At 38.5% G+C, this 19,380-nt stretch overlaps 1 protein-coding gene across 6 annotated transcripts in view; it reads left to right on the top strand.

The window, feature by feature from the left end:
* The window catches only part of LOC122565401 (PWWP domain-containing DNA repair factor 3A-like), a 55,210-nt gene extending 46,678 nt beyond the window's left edge, over positions 1 to 8,532 (top strand). For all 6 annotated transcript variants that reach the window (XM_043721347.1, XM_043721350.1, XM_043721349.1 and 3 more), the window contains 3 exons: positions 2,057 to 2,505; positions 5,982 to 6,070; positions 7,174 to 8,532. In XM_043721347.1, coding sequence (XP_043577282.1) covers positions 2,057 to 2,505; positions 5,982 to 6,070; positions 7,174 to 7,258 — 623 coding nt within the window. In that variant the 3' untranslated portion in view covers positions 7,259 to 8,532. The remainder of the gene's footprint in view (positions 1 to 2,056; positions 2,506 to 5,981; positions 6,071 to 7,173) is intronic.
* Positions 8,533 to 19,380: the final 10,848 nt, after the last annotated feature.

Raw genomic sequence — 19,380 nt, 5'->3', positions numbered from 1 at the left:
TCTTACAGTGGTGGTATTTTAATTCAGTTAAGTATTAGCCTGGTAAAACCATAACACCGGATGACAAACAGAGTCAGCAAAATGCAATAGACCTAGGTAGTCCAACAATCAGCAAATCAGATCTAAGCTCTGTGGTCTTGCTATATAAAATTATAAACGCTGGGTGGACGATTAAACAGTTCCCTGGAAAAGAGGCCCCACAAATGACCCTAACTTCAATAAAAAGAGTGTTCACACATCATGCAAAAGATCAGGCTATAGTATTTTCGAAGCAATGTCATCCAGAAGTTCCACGTAGCCAATGAGCCACTGTTTTCTCCAGAGGTCTTAGCATAATTTGCCAGCCTTCAGCCAAATGATATCAAGAAATAGTTGAAGTCACTGGTTACTGCAAAGACGGCAGACACTGACAATATTCCAGCAATAGTAGTGAAGGTCTTTGCTCCAGACATAGCTGCGCCTTGAGCCAAGCTATTTCAATACAGCTACAAACAACCCTGGCATCTACGTGGCAACATAGACGCTTACTCCAGTATGACCTGTCTGTACAACGCAGGACAAATCCAATCCTGTCAATTGCCACCATATCTGCCTACATTTTAATGATTATAAAAGTGATGGAAGGTAGTATCAACAGCGCTATCGTGTGGCATTTTCTTGTTAATAACTTGTTCGCGTCCTTGGTTTGGGTTCCTCTCATGCTGAGCCCACTCAATCTGATTTAATTGCAGCCGTGGTGCAAACCTTGACCAAATGCCTCAAGTCAAGGTGAAGTGAGAGGGACTGCCTTAACATCAAGGTGGCATTTCATGGAGTGTGGCATTAAGGAAATAAATAGAGTTGGCCTCATTGGAATTCAGGAGAATCTCCCCACTGGTTGGAGTCATACCAAACCCACCTCTAAAATAGAGGCCCATGTTCACCTCCCACCTGCTCCATGATCACCTTCAATTAGTTCATCAATGAACTACCATCTTCCGTAAGATCAGAAATTGGAATGTTTGATGATGTGTTCAGTACCATCAGTCTCTTTAGGTATTAATATAGCCATGACCAAATACAAAAGGACTTAGACAACATACAAGATTGAACTGATGTATGGCATTAATACTATTTGCCACTTAAAGTATGAGGCACTGGCCATCTTCAACAGGAGAGATTTTACCATTGCTTCTGTGCAATCAATGGCTTTAGCAAAGATGGATTCCTCTGATCAACATCCTGGAGGTTACTGTTGACTGGAATTGGATCAGTTTTGAACATACTGTGTTGATCAAGTCAGAGATTAGGAATTCTCTGGTTCCCCTCGCAAGTCTGTCACCATCCTAACTTGGAGCTAAATTACTATTCCTTCTCTGTTGTGAAGTCAAAATCCTCGAATTCCCTGCTTGATAGTATTCTAGATGTACCTGCACAGCAGCGACTGAAGTGTTTCAGGAAGCTAGTTTGCCATTTCTTTGGGAATTGGATAGATAATAACTGCTGGCCTAGTCAGTAAAACCCACATCCCATGAATGAGTAAAAGAAAATAAAGTACATTTGTTTTTATTCTGGCCTTCACAGATACAAACTGTAACCTCTAAATTTCAAGGGGCTTATGTTTGTTTGAACTGTAGAATTCAGCCAATGATGACACTTGAATCTTTTGCTTTCAGCTGCAGTTGGAAATATAAGTATCCCAACCTTGATATGGGTGCCAGCATCGACCCTTTTTCTGTTGGGCTAAGTTTTTTTTTATAGCCACTCATTCACTACCTGTTTCTAGACTTCTAAACAGTGAAAAACAGTCCAGTGTGACGTGATATCAGCTGCAAGGTGAATAATAATTGAATCAGACAAAGAATGAAAATATTGTTTTTTGCATATGTTTAAATTAGGGGCTGTAGTCCCAAATAGCATTTTCTACAGAGTCGTAGCAATTAGGAGGAGGTTGGACAATCAGTTTTGAAAGGGAGGCTTAAAATGGTCTTTAATCATCAATGAAAAGGTTAAGAGATTTTAGTGAGACCTTCTTGTTTGTAATTATCCAATTTCAATTCTCTTTGTTCCTGTGCAGGTATCCCAGTGCGAAAATCTTTTGGACAAGATCCCTCATTAATGACCTTTCCATACAGTTCCATTGCAAATCAAGTGGACGGAGGACATTCTGATTCTGAAGTTGAGACCACACCATCCAAACAACATCCTACCAAAAAACTGCTTCCCGATAGGAAGAAAGCTGCCAGAGACAGAGCTAATGAGAAACTTGTACAATTCATTGTCAAGGCAAAGGGTGCAGAGAAGCATCTTCAGGCTGTAATTAAGGGACAGAAGCCATCCAGGTGGCTAGAGGAGTTTAAAACCCTTACCCGCAACTCAAGTGTCATTGATACATACCTTGAAGATGACTGGCAGCTGGACCAAGTAGTTAACTACTTAAAAGCTGTCTGTGAAATGAGTGTGAGCACAAAACTCTTAGAAGACTATGAGAGATCAAGGTTTATCCTGGATGTCCTTTTGCCAGAGGTGAGTGGTAATGGAATATGTAGAGGAATAGGCTTCTATTTTCACGTGATGGACAAGTTGCAATATGTAAAATTAATGTATAGACTAATTACATTTCCCTGTGCCTGGTAAAGTACTAGTTCACTGGGACTAGAAAATGAAAAGTGAGTTTTGCGTCTCAGCAGACTTAACCTAATACAGTTGGGCTCTGCACCTGGTATCAGTGCTTCACCAGAATGGTACCAAGACTTGGAGTTGAAATATGAAGTCAGGTTGCTTAAGCTTGGCTTGTATTTCAAAAGTTAGAAGGGGAATCTAATTGTAACTATTACTACAAGAGGATTCAATAGGATAGATGCAGATAAACTATTTATTTTGTTGGAATCCAAAAGAAGTGGGCATAATTTTAAAATTAGAGTTAAGACATTTTGGTGTCAAATCACAAAAAGCATGTACATATTAAAGTTCTAATGGAAATCTAGGGTACTGACTCACTAACTTGTCAATTAGTGAGTCTATTAAATTTTGAAGACAGATCAATAGATTTTTGTTTATCATTGAGGTATGTAGAAGAAAGGCAGTTAAATGGAGTTGAGGTGCAGAACACAATGAGCTAATCAAGTGGAGAAAGCAGCTTGAATAGATTGAATCCCTTCTTTTGCTTTTGAGTTGGGGAGGGATGAAAAGTTGTTAGTGCTCCATTCTTTTAATTTTCATTTTAATATTGGCGTTTATCCAGAGAAAGATGTACCAATTCAAGTGTTTGGTTGAAAACCTTTTTCTGAAAGAAAAAAATCTAATTCCTCAACCTTGGCTGATGCACTTTACAAAACATTGAGGATCAAAAATCTTGCAATGTAACATGCCATAGGCAAGTTGAGTTGATGGCTCTTGTGAAATGGAAGTGTTGATAGAAAATCACAGAGAGAAAAGGGTCGTACAATTACATATGCATCTTTAATGACCTCAGTACACCCTAAATGTAGAACAGAAAACAAAAACAGCACAGTGGTTTCATTCAATTTTTATTCCAGTAACTTATCAACAATGTGTGAACTTGCAAACACTGTAGATGTAGAATATGTAGAATTTGCTGATGAAAGCTTGATCACCTCTAATTTCGTTTTCTTAGTACAGAGGAACCTCGATTATCCGAATGAGATGGGCAGGCACTATTTCATTTGGAGAATTCATTATTCGGTTAATTGATTTCCTTTGGGCTCCGTTTTCTGTGAAGTCTGCTCCCCGTTCAGGAGACTAGGCAAAAGCACCCTGTCCGCCCCCTCCCTGCACCAACCCCCCTACACCCCCAACCCCATCTGTTCCCACCCCACACCCCCAACACTTCCCACCCCAACCCCATTCACTCCCACCCTGCCCCAACCCCGCTCTGCCGTCCATCCCCACCCACCGTACACATTTCTGGGGAGAGAGAGAGGGCGGGAAGTCAGTCATTTAGCGAAGGTGCCTGGACTGTCCAGGACTGTCACTGCAGCATTTCAGTGAGCCAAGTTTGTTTTTAATCATTGTACCTGTAAACAAAAGACACGAACAGGGTTGAAACAGCTCTTTGACATAATGTTTATATTGGGACCTTGAGAACGCCTTTGGATAGTGAGTACAAAATGGTTGACTTTGGCAGCACAGTTTAATGTTATCTACACAATCACATGACTAATGTAGTTCCCCCTCTTTTGAGCACCCCTCCCACCCCAAACTGAAGCTTAAGTATAGAAGCTAAAATACTGCAGATGCTGGAAATTGGAAATAAAATTTTAAAATGCGGGAAACCTTTAGTCCGATAGTTTTGGCAGAAGGAAGAGTCAAGTTAAAATGTCAGCATCTGCTTCAGACCAGTTTTGATGAAAGCTAGCAGAATGATTGCAGTATAGAAGAGGCTATTCAGCCCATTATCTCTATTGGCTCTCTGAAGGAGCAATTCACCTAGTGTCAATCCCCTAATTTCTCCCAGTAATCCTGCACATTCTTCCTTTTAAAGCTTTAGAAACGTTTCTATACCGAGCAGTTACAAGGCTCCAGTCAGAACTAAGAACATTCAAACTGGATGTTTGCTGCAACCCAACAGGGAAATTCTTATTCTGCAACTGTGAGACCTGTGAAAGCTCAAACAAATCTGAACAAACCAGTGAGCACACCTCTTAAAGGGACATTCATACAAACAAGAACTATAATGCATGATAAAACCTTCTTCAAAAGGGATGAACTGCCAGGTATAGCAAATGGCCAACGTGTGGTTACCACTTTTAAAAAGTCATTATAATCCATGCAAAACATCAACCCTGAAAGATCAACACTCTTTCTCTTTCCAAAGATGCTACTAGATATCCTGAGTATTTCCAGCTGTTTCTGTTGCAGATGCTGAAAATCTGAGTAATATTTTGCACCTGCTTTACTGTTTTTAAAAAACTGCCACTGATTCACTTCCAGTCCTTTGCTCACAGGATATATGTTTTGCTGACTGGGCAGCACTTCTATTCCGTTCCTAATTGTCCAAAGAGCATTTGAGTCAGTTATATTGCCGTGGATGTGGGATTATATGAGGAGAAAGTGAGGACTGCAGATGCCGGAGATCAGAGTCGAGACTGTGTTGCTGGAAAAGTACAGCGGGTCAGGCAGCATCCGAGGAGCAGGAGAATCGACGTTTTGGGCAAAAGCTTTTCATCATAGCCCTCTTGACCTGTCCATTACGTTTCCCATCACCGTCCCCTTGATCTATCCATCAACTTTCCCATCTGTCTGCTCCATCCTCCTCTCCAACCTATCACCTTCTCCCCCACCTTCATCTACCCAGCGCATTTTCAACTACCTTCTTCCCCCACCTCCACCCCCCACTTATCTCTCAGCTCCCTGGCCCACAAGCTTCATTCCTGATGAAGGGCTTATGCCCAAAACGTTGATTTGCCTGCTGCTTGGATGCTGCCTCACCTGCTGTGCTTTTCCAGTATCACACTCAACTGGGTTTACATGTAGATTAGAGTAAGTAAGGACAACAGATTTCCTTCCCTAAAGGATATCAGTGAAACACATGGGTACCTAGGACAATCAACAGTAGTTACGTATTACATTAGGTAATCCTTTTTATTGAAGATTTTATAGAATTCAGATTTCACCCTCTGTCATGGTGGAATATGAGCCATGTCCCCAGAATATTGGCCTGGATTCTGGATTGCTAGCCTAGTGACTTTACCACCACACTACTACCGCTAAGAACTTCCATTTGTCTCTGTCACCTTGTTGATGTTCACTGTTTTCTCCCTGTCTGCTTGTGTTTAATCAGATGTTCATCAAAACTTGTGTTCACAGCCATACCTTCATCCTGAGCAAATCTCTCCAGCTTTTGCTTACTCCACATGGATTCCAAATGAAAGTCGTCGGTTTATTTATAAATCCTATCATGCTTTTGGTATTGTTGTTGGTTGCCTTCTTGCACTATATTTCATACAGCTAAAGCAACTTTCCTTTCGTTTTCAATGTAGGCTATTATTTGTGCAATTGCTGAAGTTGAACAAATGAGCATCAAGAAAGCCGAAGAAAAATATATGAAGGGCCCACTTCACAGTGAAAGGTGAGAATTATGTATGTTATCCAAACATATTTTGAATTTTAATACATGAGTTACTATGAAAAATCTTTAGGGCTACCAACATTGAATTACCATTTAAATGAATAATAAGTGGGGATAGCTGATGTTTAAAATGGAACAATAGCATCAAATGCTGAAATTATTCCTGCTGAATTGCAAACCATGATGCAAACGAAGATTTGAATCAAAGACCTTTGACATTGCGTTTGTTTAAAAACTATTCAATAAGTTGGCCAGAAAACTAAAATCGCTTAATGGGTTGATGGAATTTTATCTTCTCTCAGATGCCTGTTTGTACAAAATGAGTTCTTTATCTACACGTGCATACATTGCCAGCTGACTTCATTGATTCAGTATCAAAGGTCACATAATGTGATCATCTGGACCGAAGAATTTTCCTTAACTGCATGGCTGCTGCTTGATTCCTGTAATCTGATGTCGATTCTCATATTTGGGCAAACTAAAAGTCTGTGGTTCAGTCCTCCTATATTATATAGGGACCCTATCATTACCCATTAAATCAGGTATCCCCAAATGGAGTGGTGAGGTGAAATATTGGGGTTGTGTACTCTGAGGCAGCAATGGTCACCCTAGCACTTTGATAGACTTATAAAGATGTATCACCTCTTAAACATGCACACACGAACACAGACACATACAGACCCCTTCATACTAATAGCCATAGCTAAAATAAAATATCACAATACCCTGGATGTTGGCAGAAGAACTTTAAAAATTGCAGTCAAATAAAAATTTCTAAACTTGAACTGTGAGTGGGGTTAGATGTACAGAGAATGTCTATTGTCAATTGGCATGTAGACAGTAGTTGAATTTAAGAATTCTCAGAGTTGAGTTGTATAACTTTGGATGAAGTATTCTTGCTTGGTAATAGTGGTATTAGCAATACAGGATGATTCAAACTCACGATCTGATTTGTTCCCTTTACTCAATCTGTTTTCTTTTTACTGTGACAAAAACACCAAAATGCCAAGACTGATGGTGATGATGGCATTTACATGCCAAAAATGTTTCAAGTGGAGAATTTCAAATTAAAGTTAACTTATAACCTTTACAATGTTTTGCAGGGAAGTTGAACATTTTAACAAGGAGATTGAAAAAGAGATGAAACTGAAACAGAAGCTCCTGAAAAAGGAGGAATCCACTAGCTGAAGCTTTCATTCTTGAAATGCGTGTGTATATAAGATTGGATGAAACCCATATTTTTTTGTGCAAAGTAATATCATTTTTGATAGCAAGAATTTAAATGTTTCTTATAAAATATTGAAACCAATGGTGTACAGTAACCTAGGAGTTCAGAGCATGTAAATAACCCATTTGGGGAAGTCTATTATCTGCTTAAGTCTCAGCACGTAAAGGTTTGAGCCTTAAGTTTTTTTAAAGAGAGAGAAGCCATTCATTTTGCAAGGACTTAAAATTTTGCCAAGCTCAGTTAAATTTGATAGCCTTGTTGTATCCTTTTCTCAAACATAAAGAATTTATGCATTTTGTTGATTTTGGTTTTGAATGGTAACCAACTTTGTGGTGCAAGATCAATATTCCCCTAAGAGTGATTAATGAAGATATTTTCAAATTGCTATTCTGACTACATGCACAGTATAATACAAGAGAGTATGGTATCAGTAAAAATCACACTTGGAGACACTTGCCCAGTTTTGTTGGTCTAAATCTGGACTGGTGAGTTAGCTTTCATATGTTCATGTTAACAGTTGACATGTCGTTAAGAGTATCCTAAAACTTAATTAAAAATGAAGCACTGTTGCATTTGAGAAACTTTCAAATCCCCAGTTCTGTCTTCCATACGGTGCTAAATACTAAGTTTGACATAGATTCTCACTAAGGCTGCAAGTTAGACTGAGACTGGTAAACCTAGTAACAATATAGTTAACATAACGGTTGTGATATTGTCATGTTGGTTGCAAGAAACCTGTTCACTCAGCTCTTTCTATGGGCTGCTTACAAATTCCATTGAACAGGCACTTTAATGAAAATATTTGGACTTTGCCACATCACATTAGCTGATCTGGTCCTGCAAGCTTAAAATTCAAGCTGCACCCAACTTTTTTTATCCTTGGTAAAGAAATTTTATGAAAACCAAGTTTTCTGGTTTTACAATTCATACCGAAGCCTAGACCACTTAAGGGATAACGTGTTATGAAAGTATCACGAGCTTGCATTCTGAGTTGACCATAAATTGCATTTGATTTGATATGATAGGTGGATTTTATATTGGAATGTAATTTAATGCCACTTGAACGTAATATTTTCAGTGCTTGCAAGATGTATCACCAAATTTCACACTTGCTGAATATTGTTTACCTTCATTTAGTGAGTTTTTGCATGAACATTTTATGGAATGTATGAATTCAGAATGTTGGCATTCTCCTCCTGCCCCATTCTACATATTAAAAGACAATTCCACTCTATGCAGGACCTGTGTAAAACTCATTACTGCTTTGAAAAAAACTTTTGATCAATTTCTTAAAATTTTTGTTATTGTTTGCATTCCTATAACTCTTTTTAATGTAAAATACCATTGGAGATTTTCTACAAATGGCAATAGTAAGGAGAAGACCAATAAATAAACTAGTTAGATTAGGAGATATCTTATTGAGTACCAGGGTTGGAGGTTTAGAAATTGAGTGGACTGCAAGCATTTTAAAACCATCTTCCTAAACAGTTTTCAAGATAGGGAGAGGAAAAGACAAGTAAGAGTTTAAAGATGCAGTTCTTGAGATTATATGACCAAGGTTTATCAGGGCTCTTTAAAATAATCCGTTGTGAAACTAGGAAAGGCTTATCTATCCAAATTGGGATACTGACACAAAACCAGAAGTTTGTCAACTGTGATACTACTCATTTGCAGGGATATTTGATTTTATGTATTGAGGAACTTCAGTCCTCAATTTTACCTTCAAATTTTTTTTTCGTTATTACAATGATCAGTTATCATTTCAGTAGAGTGGATAATGTGAAAAGAAAATAAAGAATGGAATTAACCTTATGTCAAACAGGAGAGGAGACTTGAGTGTTAAAGCCATAATAATTATTCTTAATGGTGAAATGTATTTTCATGATGTTGTCATAGTGATCAGAAATTGCAAAACAAAAAAATTCCTTTGGGTGTTTCAGGTTATATGGGGAAAGAAAAGAAATTTAAGTTGTCTCTTATATAATGTCACCATTACGGGACTATGCAAAATGCTTTTGTAAAGACATTGCAAAGTGCTTTACAGCCAATGACTTATTTCCTGGAGCCTGGCCTCTATGACTCAATAATCCTTATGACACTCCACTAATTACATTTCGCCAGACCCTCCCTTTTGTGTTGATCAATCCTTAATCCATGCTCATATGTAACCACCAGTTCTGAGATCCTATCTTGTGCAATAACCTTTTATGTGGTACCTTATTGAATGCCTTCTGAAAATCCAAAAACATGACATCTCCTGGCTCTTCTTTCTCAACTCTGCTTGTTATATGCTCAAAGAACTCTAGCATACTTGTCAAACACAGTTGCCTTTTCACAAAACTGTTTGATTGCATCAAACTTTTCTAAACATAAAACTTTTCTAAACAGTTCTTTAATGAACTGTTGCATTTTCCTGACAGCCCATGTTAGACTAACTGGACAATAGTTTCCTGCTTTCTGCCTTCCTTCTTGAACAGGAGTGTCAGATTTAACAGTTTACCAATCTGCTGGAACCATCAAATATACATTTACAAAAAACGTATGACATCACAACATTAAAATTGGGTCCTACTCCACCACACATGTGTGCTCATCAATTCAGCATTAGAGTATATTGTTGTATACCCTCAACTTTAAAAAAAATTTGAATGTGTTCTATATTTCTGAGACTCATGGGTCTCAATTTAACAGTGCCATCCTGATTTTTCTGGTTGGACTCCTGTTAATTGTTAGTAGGACATGTTGGAGATTCTGAAGTGGAGTGGAACATATAATTGAGATTACATGGCAACAGATATTACTTGCATTCAGTTATGTTGAAATCTCATCAGATTAAATACAATTATGAAATATGAGCTTCTATGTAAAGGTTTCAACTGATATAGTTCGTTTGATATAGCTGTATGAGCAGATTAGTTACTGAAGGCCATCATTAGCCCAGAGTTCCTTTAACATTGATGCATACTGTTTGAAGTCTGCCCTGTTCTTAACTCTGGAACTCTACCCACCTTCAAACCCACACACCTATTGTCAGCATTTTCTGTTCATTCATTGGCAAAACTTGGATCAGTCAAGACAATGCCTCACAGGTTCTGATGATTAGAAACTCCTATTTTTTTAGTATTCGATTTTCCCAAATGCTAAGCATTATCACTGAACCTCCTTGATAATATTGTTCCATTTCCCATCTAATATTAGTAGGTCCCATAAATTATAAGACCATAAAAAGTAGGAACATGCGAGTCTGCTCTACCATTCAGTAGTATCGTGGCTGATCCGATACTCCTCACATCCACTTTCCTGTCCTTTCCCAATTACCCTTGATTCCCCTCCTGATCACAAATTTATCTGTCTCAGTCTTAAACTCTGGCTTCTCAGCTGTCTGTGTAAGGAGTTCCAAAGAGAATCAACCCTCAGGAAAGAATTCCTCCTCATCTAAGTTTTCAATCTACAATTTGTGATCTGGAAGAATGTGTGATATGTAACTAGAGTTAGTGGCTCCTATATCCCCTGATTTTAGACTTTACTCATGTGAGGTACTCTGCTGACCATGCAAACTATAAACACTGTGCAATCAGCTGGTTGACTAGTATGGAAATCCATAGAAAATACTCATTAGGTCAACCAATAAATCCCAATTTCAAGGAACACTAACCGGAAATGGAAGCTTGTACTTCCTACATCCACGTTTGCTTGTAGAAACGGGCAATTTTATTAGTACAGAGAAAATAGCTGGATTTGCATACTTTTTAAAGCCAACTTACTGGTTTGAGAGAGTGAGACTTTTTTGGTGTCTCTCTTTTTGAGAGAGGTGAGTAATATGGCTGTGCCATTAATGTCAAAGAAGGATGAAGCTTCACAAAGTTGGATCCTATTCAGTATGTTAACACAAGTCCTCCACTCATTCTTTCCAGTTGAACATGGTTGACACAATGAGTAACCATTGTTCTTATTTGTCTAGGCAAAAGACAGTGATTTCAAGTATGTGTATACAGACAAGTACATTATTGTATGTCCTGGGGTCATATTTTAAATTGGTTCAACAATTGTGTATAGCTACTGGTGGTGTGGAACACTGGAGGTGTTAAAATGCTCTTTACAAATGAAAACTAACTCGAGTACTTTCCTATATTTCATATTTTGAATGATTTTAAATTCAATCCTTTGTTTCCAGTTAGATGTCTATGTAGTATATAACAGATTCACGTTAATAATGTTTCACTGCTGTTGGTTTTTGTGTGATGTGAACATTAAAGGCAGTATCACTTTTTTTCATTACTTACAAATAGGGTGGGAGTATTATTGCCAAGGCTACCTTTTATTGCCCATCCCTATTTAGCTTTAAGATGACGGTGATTCACCTTCTTGGGCCATTGCAGTACATGTGGTAAAAGTGCACCCTTCGTGCTTTTAGGAAGGAACAAATTGCTGTCTGGTTTAACATTTGAAAGTTCCAGAGAGAGAGAGAGAGCAGCTGTTAGAGAGACAAAGTGATACTGATGGTATGCCAAGGAAAAAGAAAAGGGGCCAATAGAGAGTAAAAATGGCATGACAACACCTGGCTGTGAGGCTGGGTAAAGGACAAAGGGTTCTAAAATTATTGAACTCTGTATTGAATGCCAAAGGCTGCAAGGTCCCTAAGCAGAAAATGAGATGCTGTTCGAGCTTGGGCTGAGCCTCACTGGAGCACTGCAGAAAACTCAACAGAAATGTCGGCCAGAGAACACAGTAGTGTGTTGAAGTGATGAGCACCTAAAAGGTCAGAGTCATTTTTTGCAGATACAATGAAGGTGTTCTGTAAAATGGACACCCAATCTGCTTATTATCATTGCAATGTAAAGCAGACTGCATTGTGAGCAGCAAATGCAGTAGACTAGTTTGAAGTGCAGTAAATTGCTGGTTCACCTGAAAGGTGTGTCTGGAGCCTTCGACAGTGATGAGGGAGAATATAAACAGGCGGCTGTTGTACCTTCTGCAATTGCATGGGGAGTTGCTGTGGGAAGATGTTGAGACTGGAGGAGGACTGGTCCAAGGTGACCCAGGGGGAACAGTACCTGTTCAATGCTAACGAGAGGAGAGGGGAAAAGGTTTCTGGTTGTGGCATCCTGTTGAAGGTGTTGGGGATGGCAGCTTATCATTCTAATGGGGATACTGAGAGGCTAGTAGTAGAGAAACTAAAGGATAAAATTAAAGGGAGGATAAGAAGGTGGGGTACGTTGCTGGTTAAGATTAAAACAATAGTAAGGGAGGACACTTAGTCTGGATGTTGTGGAATCTGGGTGGAGCTGCAGAACATCGAAGGGAAAAAGACATTGGTAGGAGTTGTGTACAGACCACCAAACGGTAGTTGTGATGGGGACTGTATCAAACAGGAAATTAGAAATGTATGCAGTAAGGGTACAACAGTTATTATGAGTGACTTCAATCTACATACTGATTGGACTAACTAAACTAGAATTTAGAAGAATGAGAAGAGATCTTCTAGGAACACAAAATTAAGATAGAGGCTAGGGGACATGGCCTCAAGATTAGGGAAAGTAGATTAAAGACAGAGGAGGAACTGCTTTTCTCAGAGTGGTGAATCTATGGAATTCTCTGCGCAAGGAAGCAGTATCATTAAATATATTCAAGACACAGTTGGATGGGTTTTTGCATGGTAGGGGAATAAAGGATTATGGGGATAATGAGGTGGAAGGAGCTGAGACGATAGATCAGGCATGATCTTTGAGTGGCAGAGCAGGCTTGATGGGCGAACTGGCCCACTCCTGCTTCCATAACTATGAAACTATGCAACTGGTAGCAATGTGATGGAGGAGGATTTCCCGGAATGCACGAGGGACGTTTTCCTTGACCAATACATTGAAGAACCAACTAGAGAGCAAGCGATCCTGGACTGGGTATTGTGTAATGGGAGAGGATTAATTAGCAGCCTTGTGGCGAGAGATTCTTTGGGGAAGGGTGCCCATAATATGGTAGATTTCTTCATTAAGTTGGAGAGGGACACAATTAAATCTGAAACTAGGGTCCTGAACTTAAAGCTAACTTTGGTATGAGGCATTGGCTAGGATAAACTAGCCAAGGATACTTAAGGGGTTGATGGTGGATAGGTAATGACAGACATTTAAATAACAGATGGATGAATTGTACATCCCTATCTGGCATAAAACAGGGAAGGTAGCTGAACCATGGCTAATGAGAAATCAGGAACCGTATTAAAGCCAAAGAGGAGACATCTAAATTGGCCAGAAAAAGCAGCAAACCCAAGGACTGGGAGAAATTTAAAATTCGGCACAGGAGCACAAGGCATTTAATTCCGAAGGGGAAATAGAATATGAAAGTAAGCTTGCAAAAAACAAAAAAACTGACTACAAAAGTTTCTAGAGATGCATGAAGAGAAAAAGACTGGTAAATACAAATGTAGGTCCCTTGCAGTTAGAATCAGGTGAATTCATAATGAGCAACAAAGAGATGGCATGACCAGTTGAACAAATACTTTGATCTGTCTTCACTGAGGAGGACATAAATAACCTTCAGGAAACCTAAGATGGAGGACAAAGAATTTTTTTGAGGTTTCTTTCAGTGTTGGAACTGATTTCCTTAAATTCTAGGAGCAGTAATTACTGTTTTATAAGCTGTTGAATTGTTTTGGAACTTTAACATCGAAACAAAGGCACTTTAAAAAGGTTGAAGACAGACAAAGGCCACATAGGGAATGAATCAAACTGAGAAATATACTTGCATAGCTGATTGTGTCTCCAGTTTGGCATCAAGTATCTCTGGACATCACAGTTCATCTAAGAAAAATAAACAGCGAAATTCACAGCTCACCTTGAAGAAACCTGTGCAGGGGAGCTCACAGCAGGAGAGTAGCTAAGTGGCTAGCTTTAAAGTGTAACCTTACATTTTTTGTAAATCTATGATACTAAGAATGGGTTCTTATTTGATAATGCATTTTTATTGAGATCTGTATCTTGATTAAACTTTTAAAAACTTTTAAAATATGGTACTAAGTTAGCCTGGTTATTAGCCTAATTTACTTAGAGTGGGCTGTTTTCTGGGACTGTAGGTTGTTAAGGTGCAAAGATGGCCTTTAGTAGAGTGATGTGCTCTTCCTGTCAGTTGTGGGAGATTAGGAAGAATTTCCAGGCGCTATTGATGATCATATTTGTAGGTTGTGAAACTTGAAAAGGTTCAGAAAATATTTGCAAGGATGTTGCCAGGTTTGGAGGTTTTGAGCTATAGGGAGAGGCTGAATAGGCTGGGGCTGTTTTTCTTAGAGCGTGGAGACAGAGGTAACATTAGAGAGGTTTATAAAATCATGAGGGACATGTATAGGATAAACAGACAGTCATTTTCCTGGGTTTGGGAGAGTCCAAACTAGAGGGTATAGGTTTAGAGTGAGAGGGGGAAAAAAATTAAGAGATCTAATGGGCAACTTTTTCACGCAGTGTTTTCAATGAACTACCAGAGGAAGTGGTGGAGACTGGTACAATTACAACGTTTAAAAGGCATCTGGATGCGTATGTGAATAGGAAGAGTTTAGAGGGATATGGGCCAAATGCTGGTAAATGGGACTAGATTAGTTAGGATATCTGGCTGGTGTGGATGAGTTGGAGCAAAGGGTCTGTTTCTGTGCTGTACGTCTCTGTGACTGGAAGGCCCTTAAAAAATTTGCAGTGCTTAAAAATTAGAACAGCTTTGGCTACAATCTTATAATCCTTCTTCGATGTAAACATGGCCCAAAAAGTCTGTTATAAGACCATATGATGTTGGAGCAGAAGACGACCATTGAGCCCATCATGTCTATTCCGCCATTCAATGAGATCTTAGCCTGCTATCAGATAAACCTGGAAGGACACATGCAGAAAATGCAACCAAATCGAAGATTAAACTCCTTTTCTTTCGGGGTCATGACTGGTATCTGCTGAAACCTGGTGGTGTTCTCGTATGTTACAACCTCGTCACCTGGAGAGAGGTGCTGAAGGGAGGTGTAACAACATTTGAAAAAAATGTTCCCAGTTGGAACAAAAAAATTTATGAAGCTACAAAACAATGTAAGGGAGATCTGTTTGCTTCAATCAGATGCTGCCAGTAGTAACTGATGCTCCAAATAGCTTGCACTTAATATTCTGTTATCATAAAAGTATTATAGGCCTGTTTAGCACTTTTGTTTTGCCATAATTCTAGCACCTGAGATGCAACAAGGCCATCCAATATTCTGTAGTTTTCTTAGATTCTCCCTTTATGAAGCCACGCTGGCTGCTTGATTTATGTCCAAATACTCGCCTCTTGCATCCTCTATAATAGACACTCAACATTTTCCCAATAACACACATGAAACTGTAGGTAATTGTTTTGTTTCCTTCACTTTTTAACTAAAGGTATTACGTTGGCAGTTGGGGGAGGTTTCCAAATACAGTATTAAACCCATGGTCAGCCTAATGTCAGCAGTGGGGAATCTTTGAGACATTAGTCCAAGAAACAAAATTGAACTTGGAAAATTTGGGTTAACAAATGAAAATCAGCATGTGTTTATTACAGAAACATTTTTTATTAACTGAATTGAGTTATGTGATGAAATAATGAGGAGGCAAGTGTAGTTGATGTTTATATGGACTATCAGAAAGGATGTAACATGATAAAGAATCACATAAGCGACCTGAAATAAAACTACTGGGATAATGATTCAACCCCCTTACCAGTACAGGATCAGACTGAAGAATTATTACTGAACTTGAAATGTTAACTCTGCTTTCTTTCCACAGGTGCTGCTAGAGCTGCTGCGTTTCTCCAGCATTTTGTATTTTCTTTCAGAATTGGACTTCTCAGGGAATATTCAGTTGTGAAGTATTTTATTGAGACAAAGTCAAAACAGGCTTATGACTGCAATAAACTTGGACAATTAATTATAGTCTAAGCCAGGTTATATGCTTGCCATATTAGTTATGGATACTGAATGGCACTTGTATTCAGTCTTCTGGGGTTTTTTCTTCCTACTCTTCATGTCTTGTCTGCGTATGAACATAACAGACCTTGCTATGCTCGAGCCCTCTGAGCCATACTACCTCTGTGACCAATCATATGTACACTTTTACAAGTGTGTTGTGGCACCAAGGCTTATGGGGAAAGGACAGGAAAGTTGACGTGAGGAACATCGGATCCTATTGAATTGTTGAGCGGGTTCAAGGGGCCAAACATCCTATTTCTATTTCTGATTATATGGTACTTGGTCAATAAGTTAACTTTGCACATAAACTGTTAAAAATCACACAACACTTCAAAAAGCATACAATCTGTAGGCAGTCAGTCCATGTGACATTTTATAAATTCCTCCTTTGGAAATAGAATCAGTCTGGCTCAAGATTGGGATACAGACTCTAACCTCACACTTTTTGATACATAGTCTGAGCTGAGATGTTACCTCTTTTTATATACTGATAAAACCTTAAGTTGTCTCAGGACTGTGACTTGAAAGAAATTCTGGGATTTACATATTAATCAATCAAAATCTGCATCCCCCTTCTAAGTGACTAAAGTCTTAACAGCAATCTAGGTTTGTTCAATACATCGCATCAGTTTTATAACACTTTGATCTTTTATTATAAATTCTGTGTCCTATGATCCTGCTCCACGAGTTACCTGATGAGGGAGCAGTGCTCCAGAAGCTTGTAGTTTCAAATAAACCTGTTGGACTATAACCTGGTGTAGTGTGAGTTTTAACTTTGTCCACCTAGTCCAACGCTGGCACCTCCACATCATAAACTGTTGGAATACTTTTCATACAGTAGCCATTCCCTCCAAGTTGCAACTTCTTCAGCAAGACATATTCCTTTAACATTCTGGTTTTCTGTTAAGGATAAGGAGTATTATGATACATTTTACTTTTCCTCCCAGCTTTATGGTTTTTCAGTCTAATACTTTTGTCACAAACAATGGCAACTGCTTAATTGGTAGAAAAGTTTGCATTACTCAGACAATTGTGTTTATGCTACTGCAGATACTGGAAACCTGAAATAAACAGGAAGCTGGAGCAATACAGCAGGCAACATCTGAAGAGAGAAAAAACAATAATATTTTGAGTCCCTTATGACTCACCTTCAGATCTGTACTTATAAAATAATTTCAATCATGACATTATTATGAATAATAAAACAATTATTAGTGAGATAAGGAAAAGGCTTATTTTAAGGTTATGATCAAAACTAACTTAGGCAACACAGTGGTCAGGCAGAAGGCTGGGGTATTATGTCAAGTATTTTGAAGATTAGCCTTATGACCCACACAACTGTTTTTCAGACTGAATGGAAATAGGTAGTGGATTCTACCAATCCACTATTAGGACCACTGTTCTTTTTGGAATTATTGATGACTTGTTCACTATATAATTTTAAAGATTGCAGACAAGAATTTATGGATATATGGAGTCAGGTTAAAAATCCGCCATAATCTCACTAAATGACAACAGGCTTGTATGGCTAAATCTGACACAAAACCCAAACATACCAAATCATAAAAAATGATAGTAACAGATCTCGGGAGGACACAGTTGTTGAAATAGATAGGCACATAGTAAATAAAATGCAATGCATAGATGTGTGAAGTTATTGACTTTGGTAAGACTAATGAAGCAAAGCAATAAAAGCTAATTGATACAATTTTAAAGTAGATGTAAGGATAGAGAGACGTCAGGGTGTGTGAATGTCAGTCTCTGTAGGCGGCAAAAATGTTGAGATGGTTGATAAAAGTGGAAATAAGATTTTTTTATAACTAGATGATTGGAGCAAAAAAAGAGGTTTTGCTAAACATGCAGAAGGCGTTGATTAAATCTGAGTTGTGTCAACAGTTCTGAACATGCTATTTAGGAAAGATTTCAAAACATTAGAGGATGCAGTGGTGATTTACTTAATTGTGTCAAGCTTAAAGGATTTAAGGGTCATCAAGAGACTGGAGAAACTGAAATTCATCACTTTAAATGGAGAAGGTTAAGGGGAGAATTAGAAGAATAGGATTAATAAGGAGAAATTATTTGCAGTGACAGGAGGGTGTAGAGGGCATAGATTTAAAGTAATTGGAAAGGAATCCAGAAACTTGTTTGATAGATTGCTGGCTATTAATGACATCACAGGATATAGAGACAGTGTGGGAAGATGGTAATGAGGTGGATGATCAGTTGTGACCTAGATTGTAGAGCAGGATCAGGGAGTTGAATGGCCTACACTTATCTCTATATTCTAAACTACAAGAGGAAATAATTCTTTATGCAGGGTATTATTGATAGCACTGTATGAAAGTATGGTCAAAGCAGATTCAATAGTAACTGTGAAAAGGAAATTGGATTATTACTTGAAAAGGAAGAAAATTGTTGGGCTTTGGAGAAATAGATATAGCACTTTGAAAGAGTTGGCTCAGAGCTGAATGATCTTTTGTGCTGTATCATTTTATATTACAGCATAATTTTAATGTAAGAAAAATGTTTCAGGGCAGAACTGACAAGCAAAAGATGAGAGGTTAGGAAGGGTGTCCAACCTTAAGTGAGGTGAGGGCAATAGAGGGAATTCATGATGCTGAACTAGGTATTTGGAGCCAATAACAATTATGCAGTAGAACTTCATAGAGAGATTAAAGGCAATGGTGCAACATTACATCTTCAAAGCTCTACTGCCATACCTGTTGTGTTTCTCCAGCACACTGTTTTCGCTACTCAAGGTTACAGAGGTTCAGGATTAGTCCTTTCTACAAGATTGAGCTTCTGATGTAAGAACGTGTAGTTGCCAATTAAAAGAAGATTGGATTATGACTAAAAGAGAAACTGCTGGAAAGTCTCAGCAGATCTGGCAGCATCTGTAAGGAGAGAAAAGAGCTGACGTTTCGAGTCTAACTGACCCTGTGTCAAAGCTCTCGATGGAGTTCTACTGTAGTGTTCATGACTGCCCTCAGATTTATCCAACTAGATATCTTGTAACAAGTGCAAGAAGCCTTCAGGAGAAGGAAAACAGATGTGTTTTAAAAAACGTAGAGTTAGTGCTTATTCAGTAACCTGTATAAGGAAGGGATTTGCATTCAATGCTCCCTGGACAAGATG

This window comes from Chiloscyllium plagiosum, chromosome 31 (genome assembly GCF_004010195.1).
Source record: "Chiloscyllium plagiosum isolate BGI_BamShark_2017 chromosome 31, ASM401019v2, whole genome shotgun sequence".
NCBI lineage: Eukaryota > Metazoa > Chordata > Chondrichthyes > Orectolobiformes > Hemiscylliidae > Chiloscyllium > Chiloscyllium plagiosum.
This window is presented reverse-complemented; position numbering and strand designations above follow the sequence as displayed.